General features: G+C 39.6%; 1 protein-coding gene across 18 annotated transcripts in view; it reads left to right on the top strand.

The window, feature by feature from the left end:
- TBC1D1 (TBC1 domain family member 1) overlaps positions 1-19,017 on the top strand; it is a 120,911-nt gene that overhangs the window by 48,128 nt on the left and 53,766 nt on the right. For 17 of the 18 annotated variants that reach the window (XM_009673357.2, XM_009673354.2, XM_068943202.1 and 14 more), the window contains 3 exons: positions 11,365-11,898; positions 14,917-15,006; positions 18,513-18,617. In XM_009673357.2, the coding sequence (XP_009671652.2) occupies positions 11,365-11,898; positions 14,917-15,006; positions 18,513-18,617 (729 nt within the window). Of the gene's footprint in view, positions 1-7,586; positions 8,418-11,364; positions 11,899-14,916; positions 15,007-18,512; positions 18,618-19,017 lie in introns of all 18 variants that reach the window. The other variant, XM_009673359.2, reaches the window with a different exon arrangement.

The raw sequence follows: 19,017 nt of genomic DNA, 5'->3' as shown, positions 1-19,017 counted from the left end.
CAGATTGGTCAAGCATGATTTCCCTTTGGTGAATCCATGCTGACTACTCCTGATCACCTTCTTGTCCTCCATGTGCTTAGTGATGACCTCCAGGAGGAGCTGTTCCATCACCTTTCCTGGGATGGAGATGAGGCTGACAGTCCTGTAGTTTCCTGGCTCCTCCTCCTTGCCCTTTTTGAAGCCTGGGGTGACATTGGCTGTCTTCCAGTCCTCAGGCACCTCTCCTGATCTCCAGGACCTTTCCAAGATGATGGAGAGTGGCCTAGCAATAACATCCGCCAGTTCTCTCAGCACTTGTGGATGCATCCCGTCAGGGCCCGTGGATTTGTGGATGTCAGGTTTGCCTAAGTGATCCCTAATCTGATCGTCCTCCAACAAGGGAGAGTCTTCCTTTCTCCAGCCTTCCTCTCTTGTCCCCAGGGTCTGGAATTCCCGAGGGCTGGCCTTAGCAGTAAAGACTGAAGCAATGAAGGCATTCAGTAGCTCTGCCTTCTCTGTATCCTTTGTCACCAGGGCACCCGCCCCATTCAGCAGCGGGCCCACGTTTTCCCTAGTCTTCCTTTTGCTATTGATGTATGTGAAGAAGCCCTTCTTGTTGTCCTTGACATCCCTTGCCAGATTTAATTCCAACTGGGCCTTAGCCTTCCTTGTCGCATCCCTGCACACTCTGACAACGTCCCTGTATTCCTCCCAAGTGGCCTGTCCCCTTTTCCACATTCTGTACACTTCCTTCTTCTGTTGGAGTTTTGCCAGGAGTTCCTTGCTCATCCATGCGGGTCTCCTGCCCACCTTGCTCGACTTCTTCCTCAGAGGGATGCACTGATCTTGAGCCTGGAGGAAATGACGCTTGAATATTAACCAGCTTTCTTGGACCCCTCTTCCTTCTAGGGCCCTACCCCAGGAGATTCCCCTAAGTAGGTCCCTGAGGAGGCCAGAGTTTGTTCTCCTGAAGTCCAGCGTTGCAATCCTACTCATTGCCCTGCTCCCTCCTCGCAGGATCCTGATCTCTACCATCTCATGGTCACTGCAACCAAGGCTGCCCCCAACCTTCACATCTCCAACTAGACCTTCTTGGTTTGTTAGTACAAGGTCTAGCAGCACACCTCTTTTCATTGGCGGCTTTACCACCTGCGTCAAGAAGTTATCATCAATCCTTTGCAGGAACCTCTTTGACTGTTTGTGCCTAGCTGTGCTGTCTTCCCAGCAGATGTCAAGGTGGTTGAAATCCCCCATGAGAACCAGGGCCTGTGATCATAAGGGTACTTCCAGCTGTCTGTAGAAGGCCTCATTGATTTCCTCTTCGTGATCAGGTGGCTGTAGTAAACCTCCACAACAGTGTCACCCATGTTAGCCTGCCCTTTAATCCTTACCCATAAGCTCTCAACTTGCTCTTCGTCCACCCCTAGGCAGAGCTGCACACGTTTTAGTTGCTTCCTCACATAAAGAGCGACTCCACCACCTCGCCTTCCTGGCCTGTCTTTTCTAAAAAGCACGTAGCCGTCCATGACAGCGTTCCAGTCATGTGAGCTATCCCACCATGTCTCTGTAATTGTAATGAGATTATGGCCCTGTGACCACACATGGATCTCAAATTCTTCCTGTGACTCTTCAGGAATAAAAGTTCAAACTCTTCTAAGGTGATATGGCTATGTCTTAATGGTGAAGATTTTGAGTAAATGTATTTGTTCTTCCTTTTGTTACCCTATAGCATCCCATTGATTGCTTTCCTAAAGACATCCTGCATTTACTGAAAGCTATGTGTTTTGGACTGTCCTTAATAACATAGTTTAGCAACTAATTCCAAGAGAAAACCATGACCTATATCATTTTGTGGCTAAAATTCATCACAAAAAGCTGAACAGTTCTCATTCAAATTACATAATAAATGTTTTAGATTGAACAGTTCTGGTGAATCATGGGAGGTCAGTAAGCTTTCTGTGATTCACTCATTTCAAAATTCAAAATACAGTCTAATTTTGTAGGATGTTAACACTTTCCCTGTGTACTCCTTATGTAAGAGCCTTGCTAGTAGTTGAAGGCTATGTAAAAATGTGCTGTTTGTATTATTCTCCCTCCTCTTCCATTATATCGAATGCACCATGTATCAGGAATGTATTCACTGCCAGCCCCCATTTTGTCAGCTATACATATTTTGCAAAGTGTGATAAAAGGCTGGGAGCAAAGGAGGCTGGAAGAGATCCTGTTTTCTCTTGTACAATTAGAATTGAATCTGACAAAACATTCCCCCCCCACACACACCAAAATGTTTTTAGTAACTCATTTCCTGTTTTAAATCCTGTTGGTGCCTTTCAATTAAAAAGAAAACACACCAAACAAACCTCTCCTGAAAGCTTTCAAATGTCTCTGCTTTCTTTCTATTTATAACTGTCTAAGACCAGGATTCCTCTGGTTCCCTCACCCTCAGCCCTCAACTCTGCCTGAGGCCTGTCTCAGCCCTGTGAAGGGAGCTCTATGCAACTCCCAAAGCCCCCCAGAAGGGTTCAATCTCTGTTTATAATCAGTGAGCACAGATGTTTCCAGGAATTAACTTTGCAACAGTTACTGCCTCCTTGTTAGATAGTCACCTTGTAAGTGTGAGCCAGGAATCCTTTAGGTATGACCAGTAATCACTTATGTCTTCAAGTGCCATTTTCGTTTGTGAAACTGTGTGAAAAGAAGACTTTTGAACGAGACGTGGAGGAGGTGACGCCATGAAGATGTTAGTCTGTTATTTAAAATACCTATTGATTTGTTCTATGTCGCATTTGTCACTGAAAAGTTTTGGTACTGCATGGAGGGACTGATGAAGCTGTACAGCATGAAAAGGAATTATTTGTATTGCAAGGACAAAAAGGGCCTGGGGAAGAATGAATAAAGGAACACCATATGATAAGTCGTACAGGTACAGAGTATACTAATAGGCTTCGCAAAAGCAGATTTTGTAGGAGTAGCCCCTTCAAAGCCAATCAGATGCTATGGGCTTTGTGCTGCACCACAAGCCTGTGGAAGCATTCCATCACCTGCAGGATATTTTGGTTCATGCTTTTTTGGGCAAGGGGTGGGGAGCGGTGTCCAAAAGTAAGCAGCAGTTTGGGACATGGAGGTGTATTTGTGACAGGTAACCAATTTTTGTAAAGTGCTTCAGGCTTCAAGGAAGGTATATCTTGGGAGCATGTAAAAGAAAAGCTTAAAGTGTATCAGCCACGTGAGGCATTCCTCTAGGGGAGGAAACATCACAACAAAATAAAGTACTCCAGCTTCACTAGAACACTTGAGTACAATTTTGTTCCATTTCTGAGCTTGTTTACAATGATCTATGAACAGACATTGTTTTTTAGAAAGGAGAGAGAAGCTTTTTGTGCCTTTATCAATTTCATGGAGAGCTCTCCACTCGCATGACTGTGCCAGAAAGGTAACTTTGCCATCTCTCTGAGCAGTTGTAAACAAAGTTCTGAAGCTGAGAGTTGTCTGTAACGCTAAAAGGATTGTGATACCATGAAAGCAGTACACACTACTGAATGTATCAGTCTGCATCACTTAGCAATTTTGTGTCAGCATCTTTTGACATACCTGGGAAATATAGTCACCGTGATGACTTTTTATGGTAATGCGCGCATTGTAAGAGTACCTGTTGGCCGGGTGGAACGCCACTCTTCAGCTAGAGCTGACTATTTTGGTGTCATTACAGAGTACACCAGGGTCACTCATTCACCGTGATCCAAGTCAAAAAGAACGGGATTTAAACAAATGACTCTCTCCTGCCCCATATAGAATGTCCTTACTTTGAATTCTAGTACGCTCTTGTTCATCAGCTTCTTAGGTACGTCTCTGCAAACTGAGTCTTTGCCCCATCCCCCTCGCTGACCCAGTTCTCTGTGTGATACCTGTTCAAACCTAGCTAACCAAACAACTGCACCAGCAAGTAGATGTGCAATCACTTTTCCTTCCATAGGTCTATGCTGATATTATTCAACCACTGAGCTTTGCCATATGAAGGGTGAAAAGGCTTCTCTGTATTCGCTTCACATATTAGCTATGCATTAGGTACTATAGAGAGAATTGATGCTGCCAAATATTATTTACTACTTTTATTATGTTCCCTTGTGCTTGGAACCTGGGCAGTTAATGTTGATTTTTGGTGGCAGTAGTAGGGCTATGAGATAGATCAAGGTGCATGGATGGTAAAGCTGCTGAAAAAGGCACCGGTAACAGTTGTTAGTAATTTGAACAGCATAATACAGTACAGCAGCAAAGTTTGGGGCTCTGTACATAAAGGGATTAAGTCACAAAGCAAGGGTGAACGGTCTCTCCATGCACCAACCAATTGTAAGTACTTAGAGAACGTATTAAGAAGTACTTAATAAGAAACTTTGTTTCTAACTGTGGTAAGTTCATTGTGTACGGAAAAACAGAACAAACTGAAGGGAGCTTATAAAAGATTGTAATCTCTGAGGAAATGGAGGAACCATAAACTTACTGCCTCTCTAAATTAACTCTTGGTTTGAAAGTACTATGTGGGAGGAATAAAAGTCAGCCAATAGTAGTAGTAATTAAAGTTCTCCAAAGAACTGTTAATTACGAATCAAGGGGTGAAAATTAAGAAAACAAGAATTTAAGTTAATTACTGGAAAATGTTAGTGAGGTGTAGGAAGCTGTAGAGTAGTCTCCACGCAAGCTAATAGGAGAAAACCCTGCTATGAAGACACTTAAGATATGACTATAAAAAGTCGTTAACTGAAATGGAAATGAATTTGAAAAGCCTATTATTCTTTCCTACCTTGAATTTATGCTAATATACAATTATAAGGAAATTCTGTCATTTCAAACTTTTCTTTAACTTTAGTGAGCGATTAAAGATCTTGGTTTTGTCCTGTATGTTTCTAGTTCGTTCTTTGCTGAAACTGGTAGACAAGATTTCTCATGAAAGAAATCTGTCGCTTGTGTGTTAACATCCTTTTTCTGGAAGACATAGATTTTTCCGTTAGGAAGAAGAGGTTGCCCAGAGAGCTTTGGGATCCCCACCCTTGGGGATACTCAGAACTCAGCTGGATGTGATTCTGAGCATCTGATCTAACTTGATCTATGTTAGATCAAGCCCTTTGTTATGTGGGAGGTTGCACCAGATGACCTTCAGAGGTCCCTTCCAAATTAAATTATTCTGTGATGCTAAAAGAAGTAACAGTGCAGAAAATCAAACTCGGTCTCTCAATTAAAAAAAAAATCTCAGAGTATAAGTTAAAATATTTTAGATCTAAAATTGCCAAACTTCAAATTCTTTGAACGGAGAAAACTGTTCAAGAATGTAGCTGACAACTAATGCCCATTTAGGGAGTGATAAGTGATTGAATTCTGTTTTATTACTGCACAGCTGTTTGGTTAAAGTGTACTGAAAACAAATGAATATCAAACTCCTAAAATCCAGGATTTTATGCAGTCTTTTAAAAGTATCAATAAATAAAATACATTGCTATGTCATGTTTCTACATATGCTATGTATGCTTCAAAAATGATTTACCTTTCTTCTGTTCCATTACTTTTACAAAATATCACGTGGTATGAATTACTGTATTGGTCACAGATATTGCTATATGTCCTAATACAACTCGATGGCTTCTGCAAAAATCTGTAGCTGCAGGATCACATCTTCACTGTAACTGCACCCTATAGCAAAATAGAAAAGAAAGGTATTAATAGCAAATTATAGTTCAGACTTCTTAGCATACGTTATTGCGTCTTCTGCAGAGAGAACAAGAGGCAAGTAAATGTCGTTAAAATAATTCGGGTAACGTATGCTCTGACACTTGAATAGGCAGACATACCTCACCTAATCAAAACACTTGCTTGTTTCAAGAGCTTTGTGAAAGGGTGTTAAAGCTCTGTTCCAGCAGTGTTTTCCTGGTATGTTATCTTCAGAGTCTTGAGTCAAGATCTTATCCTGAAGATGTTCAGTCTCTAAGAGTTGATGTAGTCTGTAGTATAAGATCAACTCCTGACAACACTGATCTTTCATGTTAAATGAAACCACTTACTCCCTGAAAATAGTTAAGCCTGTGCTTGACCTGAAGTCTTATGAAGGGACTGGTGCCTGTCTGGTTATGAAGACTGCCTAGGATCTAAAATCATCCAACTTTTTTTTTTTTAAACGTGCATCCTGGCCATCTCAGTTGATGTGTTAACAGTTCCTCTTCTGTAGCACGCTCTGCTCTTCTATCTACTGTGTATTAGAGAAACAGGGAATCTTTTTTTAGTCTAGTCTTGTTTACCAAAAGGCAGCTGTTGCATTCAGCTGTTACTGGTCTTTCTTCATTAAAATAGTTTCTCACTCTTTCTCAAATCCACTGACAGGCTAAAGACATCTGACATTTTACTGTGTGCCTGTATGTAAACTTATAGGGTGACTTCTAGTTTCAGGAGAGAAAGAATGCAAGTGCAGCTTCTCTTTTTCTGAGGGGAGAGCCTGCTGTGGAAAGCGCTGATTCTTCCTCTCCAAACAAAATTAGCAAACCTGTGTGTGTTTAAAGATGACTGCCTTTTCTCGTGATTTGGTGCAGGATGTAGTAGTTATAATTGTCAACCTAGTAACAGACAAACATGCATTAGGAAGTTTTAGGTGTTGATTTGTCTTTTGCTTAATTATCCAAAATCAAGTCACAAGAATACTCTGCATTTTAATTTTAGGCTTTGTTTATATATGTAACTGTATACGTGTTTCTGTTACAAGAACATTCTAGTTAGGTTGAAATGGCACAGTGTATGTAAAAGATCACAACAGTCCAATGTTAGCTTTAATAGTTATAGGTATCTGCTTTTCTGTATCTAATTCAGACGCTTTAAATGCAAGATACTTTTCTAATAAGCTTTGATTTTTATCTTCTGTTCACCAGTACTGTTGTGCCCAGTGTGAGCTGGTAAGGATCTTACATGTGAAGGCAATGTTTTGTGTTTGGTAAAGGTTCATCTTTGCTTACACTGTTCTATACTTAGTTTTGTGGTTTAGGGGAAAAAATTTAGGTCATCAGCAGTTGTTTGTCTGATTATAGAAGTAATCTCTCTCCACTAATTACATATTTATACTGTGAAACAAGCCAGAGAATACTTAAGAATAGAAGTATTCTAGAAAATAAAATTTGTGCGGCGGGAAGAAATCATACACGTATGTGACAGGCCTCCCCCAGTGTCTTATGTGAGTACAGGTTAGTGGACACAATTGCTCATTTGCTTGGTGTTGGTATCTAAATCACAGAAAAGCTGAGGTTAGAAGAGACCTCTGGAGATCATCTAGTCCAAACCCCTGCTCAGAGCAGGGTCACGTGGAACAGGTTGTTCAAGGTCACGTCCAGTTGTGTTTTTAATATCTCCGAGGATGAAGGTTCCACAGCCTCTCTGGGCAATCTGTTCCAGTGTTCGCCCACCCTTGCAATATGTTTTTTTTCCGTATATTCACGTGAAATATTTCTTGTTTTAAGTTTGTGCCCATAGCCTCTTGTCCTTTCACTACATACCACTGAGAAGAATCTAGCTCTGTCTTCTTTGCGCCCTCCTATATAAACTTTGGTAAAATCCCCCCTCAATCTTCTCTTCTCCAGGCTGAACGGTCCCAGGTCTCTCATCCTGTCCTCATATGAGAAATGTTCCAATCCCTTAATCATCTTCATGGCTGACCATCCCTAGTCTGTCCACGTCTCTCTTGTACTGGGGAGCTCAGAAGTGGACACAGCACTCCTGATGAAGTCTTGCCAGTGCTGAGCAGAAGGAAAGGATTGCCTCCCTCGACCCGCTGGCAACACTCTGCCTAATGCAACCCAGGATACTGTTGGCCTTTGCCACAAGGGCACATTGCTGATGCATGATCAACTTAGTGTCCACCAGGACCCTCAGATCCTTCTCTGCAAGGTTGCTTTCCAGGAGGTCAGCCCCCAGCCTGTACTGGTGCATGGGGTTTTTCCTCCCCAGGTGCAGGACTTGCACTTCCCTTTGGTGAACTTCATGAAGCTGCTCTCCGCCCATTTCTCCAACCTGTTGAGGTCCCTCTGAATGGCAGCACAACCATTATGTGTATCAACCACTTCTTGTTTCGTGTCATCTGCAAACATACCGAGAGTGCACTGTATTCCCTCATCCAGGTTATTAATGAAGATGTTAATCAGTATGGACTCCAGTGTCAACCCCTGGGGCGCACCACTAGTGACTGGGCTTCAGCTGGACTTCATGCTGCTGATCCTAACCCTTTGAGTCTGGCTGTTAAGCGAGTTTTTAGCCCCCGTCATGGTCTATTTATCTAGTCCACAGTTTTTCAGTTTGTCTATGAAGATGTTATGGGAGATAGTGTTGAAAGCCTTGTTAAAGTCAAGATAAATAATATCCACTGCTGTCCCCTCATCTGCCAAGCTCTTCATTTCATCATAGAAGGCTATCAGGTTGGTCAAGCGTGATTTCACCTTTATAAATCCATGCTGACTGCTCCCAATTACCTTCTCATCCTTTGTATGTTTTCAAGTTTCTTCCAGGAGGATTTGCTCCATCATCTTCCCAGGGATCGAGATGAGGCTGACCTGCCTGTAGTTCCCCAGATTCTCCTTGCCCATCTTGAAAATGGGAGTAATGTTTGCTTTCTTTTCAGTTCTTGGGAACCTCCCCTGGTTGTCAAAACCTTTCAAAGGTTCAGTGTTTCTTCCATGAATGCAACACAAAAGCCAGCTGTTATAAATGATGCAATTCAAGGCTTAGTATGTGTTAAATAAATAAATAAGCACTCCCCTTTCTTTTTCATCAACAAGCCCACTATGTTTCTACGCACATGAAGTTTATTAACCGTTGTGAAGTAATCTGAGTTCTCTGAGTGATTCTGAGTTTCTTTTTCTAACTACGGTCTGTATAGTCCAGCCACTGCTGAACAGCAATTTTGTTAATGTCCCAGGTGTTTGATAACAAAGAAATACTAAAGAAATCAAATTCAGTAACAGTTTATCTGTGATGGGTCGCAAATATCTAGTCTGGCTGTACTCCAACTACAACCCCTGCAGTATATGCACTGCTGCAAATTCTCCTTATAAGAAGAGTGCCAACTGTGTGGCAGGAAGTTATCCCTGGCTGAGATTGTGGAATGCTTTGCTTGGGTCAGTACTGACATTCCTTGCTTTGATAACATTAGCATTTTCCAGGAAATACCTCATTCCTTTGCTATCACCTCTGCAGCCTCAACAAAAACATTGATGGGACTGCCAATCTCTGGGAGTATTCTGGGTAACTTAAAAGTAAAATTGCCTGTAGTTGGTATGTCCAAACATTGCCGCAAGAGTAAAATAAGTTTATTAGAAAATGCTAAAGCAGATGCAGCTTGATATGTAGATAAAAATTTTTATTACAGCTGTCTGTCATCCTAGTATGTTCTGTGGCTAAAAACTGGATCTTTGAAGGAGTACCAGCCCCTGATTTTTCTTTCCTTTTTTTTCCCCCTGCATCCTGTGTCTTCCCCTGGAAAGTGGGTGGATTCCAGTTTGAGTTAACAGATGTAGGTTAATAAGCAGAAGACAATGTTGGGCAAACTAGCCTAGATTTTTGGAACCTTTAACCCCTGGCCAGAGGTTTTTGTGAAAAGGCCATGGATGGTAGAGAGGGAAGATGAAGGTAGGTGCAAGTTAAATGAAAGCAAGGTGAACCTTGGGTTTGCTGTTTAGTGAATGCACGTTATTTGAGGTAATAAAGGTTCATATTATATACCTTTATGTCCTTCTTATATAGGATAGGAAGTTGGGCACAAAGTTGTCAAAACCCAAGGCTTTCTGGCTAGTTAGAGACGTAGCTGAGCTCAGACTTCTGAAGTTATGACCCTGGCTCTCTTAACTTTTCCCTATTGTCTTTACTGTATGATTTAACTGATGATTCATGCATCATGCTCTAGGGTGAAGTAATGTTTGTTGAGTCATTTTATTTATTTATTTTGCAATCCATCACTTGTTTTAAGTCGTCTAGCTTTAAATGTATACAAGTTTATTTCCTTGTCTATAAAAAGAATCCTACTAAGGTCTTCATGACCTCCCAAAGGAGAATCATTCATTTCTTACTCTTCAGCTTTTTTCTCTAATGCCTTTGATGTTTCCTGTGTTGGTTTATGTGCGTAACTGTATTGTGCTTAAGCTATTAGAAAACCATAGAAATATCTGAAAAAGATAAGGTCATGCGTCCAAAGCGTTCAGTAGGTTTAGGAATGCCTTTTTTTGTAGGGAAGCTGGCTCTTCTGTGTAGCTATTTTAGTCTGCTACTCCCAAACTTCCTATGTACTCTCAGAAACCAAATATTTGTGAAGTAAACTCCTATTGATTCTTGACAAAGGAAATTTGTTTTGTCAGGAAACCCACGTACCTAGGTTGTCTTTTTCTCAAAGTCATTCTGGGAAATTAAAAAATTGGCACAATTATCGGTTGTCATAAATTGTGGCCATGCCCAATTTATTGTTCTGGCCACAGCATGTGCTGCAGAGGAACTGTAATTTTTAGACTAATCTGAGCAGTGGGATGTAACCAAGGTTTGGCCACACAGCAGCCTGGCAGATAGCAAATACATGTTTTATACCCACGTTGTAACAAGATCAGACGCTGTGGTCGTTTAGTGTTACTTAATATATCAGATGGTTGTTAGGTTTACGTTGATAGTTATGACATCTCTGGGCTGTGATAGACTGCTCTCTCATACAGAGGCCCTGAAAATGATAATATATACTTAAGTAATACTATTTGAGAGAGTCATCTAGGACTGTAGAAATGAACCTTTAAAAGAATTGCAATTTCTTTAAAAAGCACAGCTACTTACAGTAAAAAAAAAAAAAAAGCTAAACTGACATAACAGCATGATACGCTGCTGTGGAGGTGAAAGCAAATTTACAAGAGATTCATTAATGTACGTGATGCAAATGCTTAAGTAAGAGAAGGGAGGGGAAAAAAATAACAGAGATTAAATAACTTGCCAAATTAATTAGTTTGTTGCTTCTCTAATCTTGTCTGAGGTATTTTTTTTTCTTTAGAGTTTGAATTTGTCATGTTATACTGGTTCCAGTTCTTTTAGGTGCAAATATTTCACATATTTCTCCGTATTTCACATACGGATAACATACAGTATTACAAGAAGGAAGCTCTTTTGATGGTGTCTTGATGGTGATGAACTCCTGACAGGAAAATAAAGGAGCAATTCATCCAGTCACTGTCTAACTCTCACAATGTATCTGTTGCAGAAATATAATATACCTTCCACTGGTCTTTCAGAAACCCAGAATAGCCACTCACCTTTTAGTGTTGCAACTTCTTTGTCATAAAGAGCCCAATATTAATTTTGTGCATTATTATTTTGTTTCCTTTTTTCCCTTGTTAGGTGCCTGAGATTATAAGCTCTATTCGACAGGCTGGAAAAATAGCTCGACAAGAAGAGTTTCAGAATAATCTCTCCGATGTTGAAGACCCTTTTGCCAAAAAGTTTGAGGTGCTGTTCTGTGGACGGGTGACAGTAGCACATAAAAATGCACCTCCAGCACTCATAGATGAATGCATTGAGAAATTTAATCATGCAAGTGGTACAAAAAAATCAGACTTCAACTCATTGTCCCAACAACATGAAACTGCCAATAACTCAGGAGGCTTCTCTTTCAGCGACAAATTTCGGTCCGTCTTCCACCCCTTGGTCAGTGAAGAGGAGGAAAAAAGGCCAATTAGGAAATCATTTTCTCAGCCTGGGCTTCGTTCTTTTGCTTTTAAGAAGGATTTGCAGGATGGAGGCCATAGGAGTAATAGCTTTGTCAGGTCTTTTGAGGAAGATGCAATTTCGCTGAACCTAAAAAGTCAACTTATTTATGGACACAGTGTTGTGCAGCCAACAGACATTGCAGAAAACCGGACGATGTTGTTTACGGTAAAGCAAGATTTCAGCTATTGGTGACGGTTTCACATCTCTGAGTTCTGAATGGCAAACACCAAAGCAGATTTCCTGAGAGATGGCAGTTTCTTCTTTAAAAACTTAATTGCATATACTGGATCTTAACTTAAACATAAACTCACATATTTCTGTATAAAGCATTGCTACTCAGTGTAAACTGTATTATGTAGTCAAAATAAATGTATATGAAATAGTTTAAATCAGCACCAGGTGAAGCACTGGGCTTCAAAAGACAGCTTTTAGAATGATACAGCAAGTTACTAAGGAGTAGTTGTACAATTGCAAAATGATATGTATAATTACACTAACTAGTAACAGCAGAAATAAATTTCCAGGTGAATGAGATTACTTGTAACAAAGAGCAGAAGGACCAAACCATGGCTGTGGGCTAGTAGACTCTTTCATGTCCCACAATAAGCAGCGTAACTCATGAAGGTGTGCCTGCTGCCAATGTGTCTGCGTAATGCTGGAACAGAGTAGTAGCTTCCTAGGCTGCTCCACACACCTGTCCTTGCATTTGCAATGCTCTTGCTTTGATAGCTGAACAACAAAAGTATCTTTCAAGATCTTAGAAAAAAGTAGGGTTTGCTTTATTTACTCCTTTTAAAATCCTTATTATAGATCATGTATATTCATAAGCTATATGTTATATAAGCATAATTGAGGAATGAAGCTGATATTACGCTACCTGGCTGTCATAAGCTCCTCTGTGAGATGTCAGCTGCTGTTGTAGTTGGGCCTTTCTAAGGACAGTAGCAAAGAGTGGAAGGGATGCAGTCACAGGGGTTTTTTTTAGAGGGAAGAAAGAGAAGCGCTGCTTTAACAGGAACTGCCAAAGTATTATGACTGTAAAAAGTAATACGCAGAGGGAAGTGTGGTTATTTATGCCTGATTTAAAACCATTGTTTAGTCGTGGCAGACTGGAGTCAGAGAGAGAGGTGGAAGAAGGTGGAGAGAAATGTTTATGCTCCAGTAAAAACAATTTCATCTTTACCTTCTTCCCCTGAGTAGGTATTTTGCATTGAAAATATAAAGGCCATTTATAAATTCAATAAGGCCTAACTTTTAAACAAATACTAATTCAATTATTAAATAATGGCACATATTTTAGAGATGGGGAGATAAGGGATGGACATATTAAGTCCAGATCTTTCTACTCTATTATTTAAATTTTTAATGTTTATTAAACAGATGCAGCAGCTCTCAAAAGAGGCATGCAACTTAAGCCCTTGTTTACAGAGCCAGCAACTGGTTTAAACGTCTTTGTCCATCCAGCTTGAACATGATGTCACTCACCTGCTGATGGGCACATTTTCCATACTCTGTGCATTTGCTGATCTGGCTTTCTATCTCTGATACTTTGTGCCTGGAAATATGTTGTTTAAGATGCAGAACTCTATTCTTTTAGTCTAAATTAAGCTGGATGCAAGGAAGTGACTGTGGTTAGTGACTCTGGTATCCACAAGCCGGTGTCTCGCCACAGAGATGAGTTTGGTGGGCCAGCCCCAGTATCCATCAGTTTCTGAGTAATGATATGTGTACGGTGTGCACAACATTTTGTCTTTGCACATCAGTTTGTGTATGGCTACATATGAAATGCTTTAAAGTAATTTTATATCTAGAGAAAAAAATTTGTTTGTATTTTCTCAGTTAAAGGTCCTCTTTGTATATTCCCTAGGGTTGTAGTGGAGGTTGGGGATATGAAGTGTGAAAAGTGTTAAGACGTTATCTGCCAGCTCTCCTGACCTGGGTTCAGGTGGTCCTGATTTTTGTATCCCATCCTCAGGAACTGCCTCCCTAGCCAATTTTTTTTTTTGGGGGGGGGGAGGGGGGGAGGCACGCACATGTTTGTTTTTTTTTTCCTCCCCTTTTCTTTTTTGTCCCGTCCTTGCTTAGCTGGCTTCAAATGATCTCTGCTGGTCTTGGACAAAACGTAAGAGCAGTTATGTGGGGCTAAGCTAAGAATGAGCCTCTTACCACAGGAAGAGGAAGGCAGAGAGCAGTAAAAGGCTGTTGCGTAGGTTTGGAAAAGAATGACCCCCTCACAAATGATGAGGAGGTCAGCCCCAGTGACAATAGAAGGAAACCAGTAGTGAGCAGAGGAAAATTGTTTTGGCTGGTAGAAGTGGAAAATGAATGCCCAGGACTATTTTCAGAAAAAAGGGGAGGCACATCTCTTTATCCATTTCCACTGGTTTCTTCCTCCCTTCAGATGTCACAGGCATCTTGGTGCTGCTGATATTTTTATGTGTGTCTTTTGGGTTCTGGTATGTTGATGAAGCTTCAGGAGGTTTGTCTTAGTCATGTTCACATATGGCTCCAAGTTCTACCCATTTCCCTTAAATCTGACTTAATTTCAAGAATTGCCTAGCAAACTTTTCTGATGTGCTAAGAACTTGGAGGAATTTAAATATTAATCTGTTAAAAAGTTACAAAGACATTGCCAGAAGTTGAAAAATCTAGCACAGTAATTTCACCTTAAAAATAGTCATTGTCCATCAAAAATTCTCATCAGCTCTTAGTTTGCTGCTCTACAAATGACCTACAGTTAAAATTAAATGAAGAAATATACTCCCATAACCTCATTTTTGTATGTGTGCGTCTTTAAAAAAAATCAAAACCAAACCCTGAAAAAATGTAGGTGGAGGCCCATGCTTGGTTTTAGATCACAGGAAAACTTCATTACTTATCTTTTGGGAATCTGGTATGTGCCAGGCCTCCAGAAAATTAGCACAAAACCATGTACATATATTTTTCCCGGTGTGGAATGTATTCCTTGTAGTATAATATCATTATCATCTAATTAAACACTATTCTCATTTTCTTTGTTTCAAACATAACTAATCTTAGTTCAGTAATGTGCAATGCTCTGAATGCCAATCCAACAGGTAATAAAACGTTTGAGGTTATTTTTGTCCAGAAAACATTTTTATAGCAAGATAAAAGTAAGTGTGATGTTACCTGTTATCATCTTATTTATTTTACTTTTTTTAGATTGGCCAGTCTGAAGTTTACCTTATCAGTCCTGACACAAAAAAAGTAGCAATTGAAAAAAGCTTTAAAGAAATATCCTTTTGTTCTCAGGTAAGATGGCAGTGTGTTCATTTTTTAAGTGTTCTTGAATTGTGAATGCTCATATACTCCTCTCTCCTAGCATTTCAAATGGATACTCAGTTAGGCAGTTTCAGTAATTGCCACTGACAAATTGCTAGTTAATAATTTTATAAGAGCGTCATTCTTTCTTCATATGTCTCCTAGTAATTTCTCAGATAAAGACCCACTTCTTCATGTGGTGAATGAATAATACGAACTAGGAGCACCCTGATTAGTTCTGTGTCTAAAGTTCAGCAGACATGATTCACAGTTTGCAAATCTGGGCTTCTCTGAGCCATGTCAGAGTATTTTTCAATGAGTGATAATGAAATAATATGTAAGAGTTCTCTGAAAAACTCTTCAAAAATAATTTTTTTTCGGGAGTGTAAATTGCATATCTGTAAAGAAGACAACCCTTTGCAATGCAGAGGTAATGTGTGTGATACACGGAGGAGAAGTTTATTTCAGAGCCTCCTCTCCCATTCTCAGCCCCTACTTCTTGTCCTACATAATTTGCTTCCCTAGTCAGTCCCCAGTCCTAGGCTTCTAATTTTTGTGTCTCTGACTTTGATTTTGAGTGGCCCATGGAAGGATGCAGTTTATCCAAAGACTTATTTTCAAGTAGTGATAATCTGAAAGAGATTCAGTTTACACATGTGAAAATACAGCAATTGCGTAGGTTACAGAAATATATATTTTACACTCAGTTACTGCAGTGGATCAGCAGTATGAGAGGGCAGAATAGTCACTGTCACATCAAGAGCACGTGACAGTTCAGACAGTTGCGGTATTTTGAGGATCATAAGAGATCTATTCCTTAGAAAACGCTTAACTCCTTTTAGACCCATTGTGGATCATTTTAGTTTAAGCTTCTGAGAAATTGACCTGAACTAAAATTATATAAATCAACTTAAACTTACTAAGGAATGGACTTCTCCGCTAGTTTAACTAAACATTCCCCTTCAGCTAAAGCAGTACAATAGCTGTTTGTACTGTAAATCTTCGTTGGGACTAAGATCTAGTATGCTAAGAGGTGAGTTTTGCCACTCTTTCTTGCACTGAGAACTATTTTGCACTTAGCTTGTACTACTCAGTGCTTCACTGACTCTGATCTTAATGATATTTGGGGCAAAATTGGAAAGCTTATAATAGATTAATTTACCCATTTTAAAATATAAGGATTATGATTTGCCATTATTTCCTTCTAGCTTAATATTTTTGAGGTAACGACTTTTTTTTTTAATTTGAGGATAGCTTTCATCATTAGGCACAAATTTACTTATTCTGAAAAATTCAGATTATATTTTTGCATGGTATCAGATCAAGAGCTTTGAAGAGAGCTTGTTGATCACAGGAGAATCTTTATCCTCTTTTTCCCTTGGGCCATTTCCTCAGGCAGGAGCTAGTTAGGCAGACTTCGTGACTTGCCCTAAAGGTTGGTGCTTCTCTTGTGCTTCTCAGAGCAGTTGGAGAAGTGAGGTTCTGATTCAGTTCTCCCCTCAAGTCTGAAAAGTGCTTTGCTGGGCAGGTGTTATGTCAGTTGGATGAAGAGCGGTAGTGGGGTGTAACAGGCTTTTCCCTCCAACTATGCAAATTTCAGAAGACTCTGTAGAACAATTTTACGGACTCATCTTGATCATACAAGAATGCTCTAGTCTTTTCTGGAGACACTGGAGTTAAAACATAAGGGAGATCAGAATCAGGTTGCGTCAGCCTGTTCCTGCTTTACTCTGTATTCACCTCCTACAGTGCTTAGCCTGGACATCACTGGAGCTAAAGTTTGGGAGTTGAGGACTTTACATCATTTGCATGTTCTCCTAATCTGTTTGTTCTCATGGTATGTTAGCAGCTGCTGTTTGTCTGTGTAAAAAATATTTATTTTCTATATGGAATTGTCACACACTGAAAGGCTGGGGGTCTCCACAAGTGTTAAATGATTCTCCTTTATGCAGCTGGCAGGCTCTGAAGGTTTGCCATAAGTATTTAGAACAGTAAGAAAAAGTTATTCAGATTGCTTAAGGGTATCTGATGCTATTAAATGCTCTTTTTTGGGACCACCTGCCCATTTTGTTTTATAGAAGTGTTCACATTTTATCTTTTTGTTTTCTTGATAATAAAATGAGAAGGAGAATACTCAGTGATTCTCGCTATATTAACAAGGAAAAGCAAACAAAAAAGTCCTACTTCCTGTATCCAGGTTGTTTAAATTTCGCTGAAATTTCTGACTATGAATCATCATTATGACTTTTTGATTTGAGAGTCCATTGCCTCTTTGTACCTCAGTTTACTGTTCTTGTTCCATGACATGAAAGTATGTGCAATGCAAGACATGCTCTGCGAGCACCTAACTCTACTCACTTGAAAGTTTTTTCATAGAAGAAAGTTTTCTCAGCAGTTAAACAACTTTCTGAGCGTTTTATCGGGACCTACTGTTTGTCTACTGGTGCAAGTACAATATTTCATAATGGGTTCTATACTAATATTGTTCTTTATTTCCCCTAACATGGGGTTCCATTTTTCCCTTTAGAAAAAATTTAGCATTTTAGCAATGTCTGTTTAGCAGATCAGTGTTGTCTGCCAGTAATACGTTACGTCCTCTTCTGTTGGCTCAAGAGGCCTTTCAAGAAACTTAACATTCACGAGCTCTTGAACAGTCTGCCATGTTTTCTTCTGTTTACTCGGGAAGAAATTGTGTTGTGATACTAGATGCTATGTATGAAGAAAAATGGTAGACTGTGCTCTCTTAAAATTATTGCAGCTGCAGAAATCTAGAACTATTGTATGAAGTAAGGACCAGACTGGATTATATCTTTCTGGTGAATTTTTGAAATTTGTGTCTAGTAACTTGCAGAAACGTATAGTCAGTTTTGACCAGCAGTTTAAGGATAATCAGTTTGATATTTTGTATAAAGATGTGAAGGTGTGCCTTTTCTCCAATTCTAAGCTTTCTTCTCTACTTGTTGGTCTTTCTCTGACTGTGCATTCCCTTTAGGAGGTCCAAGTATTTCCATTGATAATATTTAAGTAATATATTTAACCCCTTTCATTTTTTAACGAGCCAAACTTTTCTTTAGGTACCAAGAAAGATTTGTTTATTCATTTTACACTATTATTTTGATTTCTTCTTACAATTAAAAGCTGCTGTGTGACCAGCTTAAGCAAAGGAGAAAACAGGAAGAAGATTTTTCTCTCCAAGCCGTTTTCAATACTGAATAACATACATACTGAATATTATTTCTTCATCCCTATGTTCTATGATAGATCTGTTGTAGGTAACTTCTAAAAAAGTTCTCTGACTTAAATGAAATGAAAAAGATTCATGAAATAATAGGTTCTAAAACAGAATAGGTTCAAAATGACCAGATGACTTTATTGTAGCTGTGACAGAGATGCTAGATGTTTCTGTGATGCTCTTGAACCTGTAAGGGTTTTCTTGTGGAAATTACAGGTACAAAACATTTAATGTAAATATGACTGCTTCATTGTTTTTGTGCTAGGGAATTAGACATGTGGATCACTTTGGGTTCATCTGCAGAGAGTCTTCAGAAAATGGAGGCTTCCACTTCGTTTGCTACGTGTTTCAGTGTACGGATGAAGCACTGGTAAGAGAAAAACGAAAGGACTAATCTCTCCTATTGCTCATTGCTCTGTGTATTTTGCTGATTATCTTCAAATCCTGCTCCACTGAGAAATGTAATTATCTCAAAAATGTAATTAATATTGCAGGCTACTAAGGAACTTTTAATATTTTTTAAAGGCAGAAGATAAAATTGCCTTTCAAATCCAGTAAAACTTCCTTTCCTTGCAAAAGTGAAGTTCAACTATATGCCTCTTATCTGGAAGAATCTTTATGGTGGTGGAGGATGTCTGTTTTTCAGAAAATCAGGACCACGCTGCTGTGCTGTAGGTCAGGCCAGGGCCCCACAACTGTAGTAAGCTTTTTTTGTTTTTTTGTTTTTTTGGGTTTTTTTTAACCATAGGCAAGACAAGGTTTCTAGATAA

The sequence above is a fragment of the Struthio camelus genome, chromosome 4, assembly GCF_040807025.1.
Source record: "Struthio camelus isolate bStrCam1 chromosome 4, bStrCam1.hap1, whole genome shotgun sequence".
NCBI classification, from domain to species: domain Eukaryota; kingdom Metazoa; phylum Chordata; class Aves; order Struthioniformes; family Struthionidae; genus Struthio; species Struthio camelus.
This window is presented reverse-complemented; position numbering and strand designations above follow the sequence as displayed.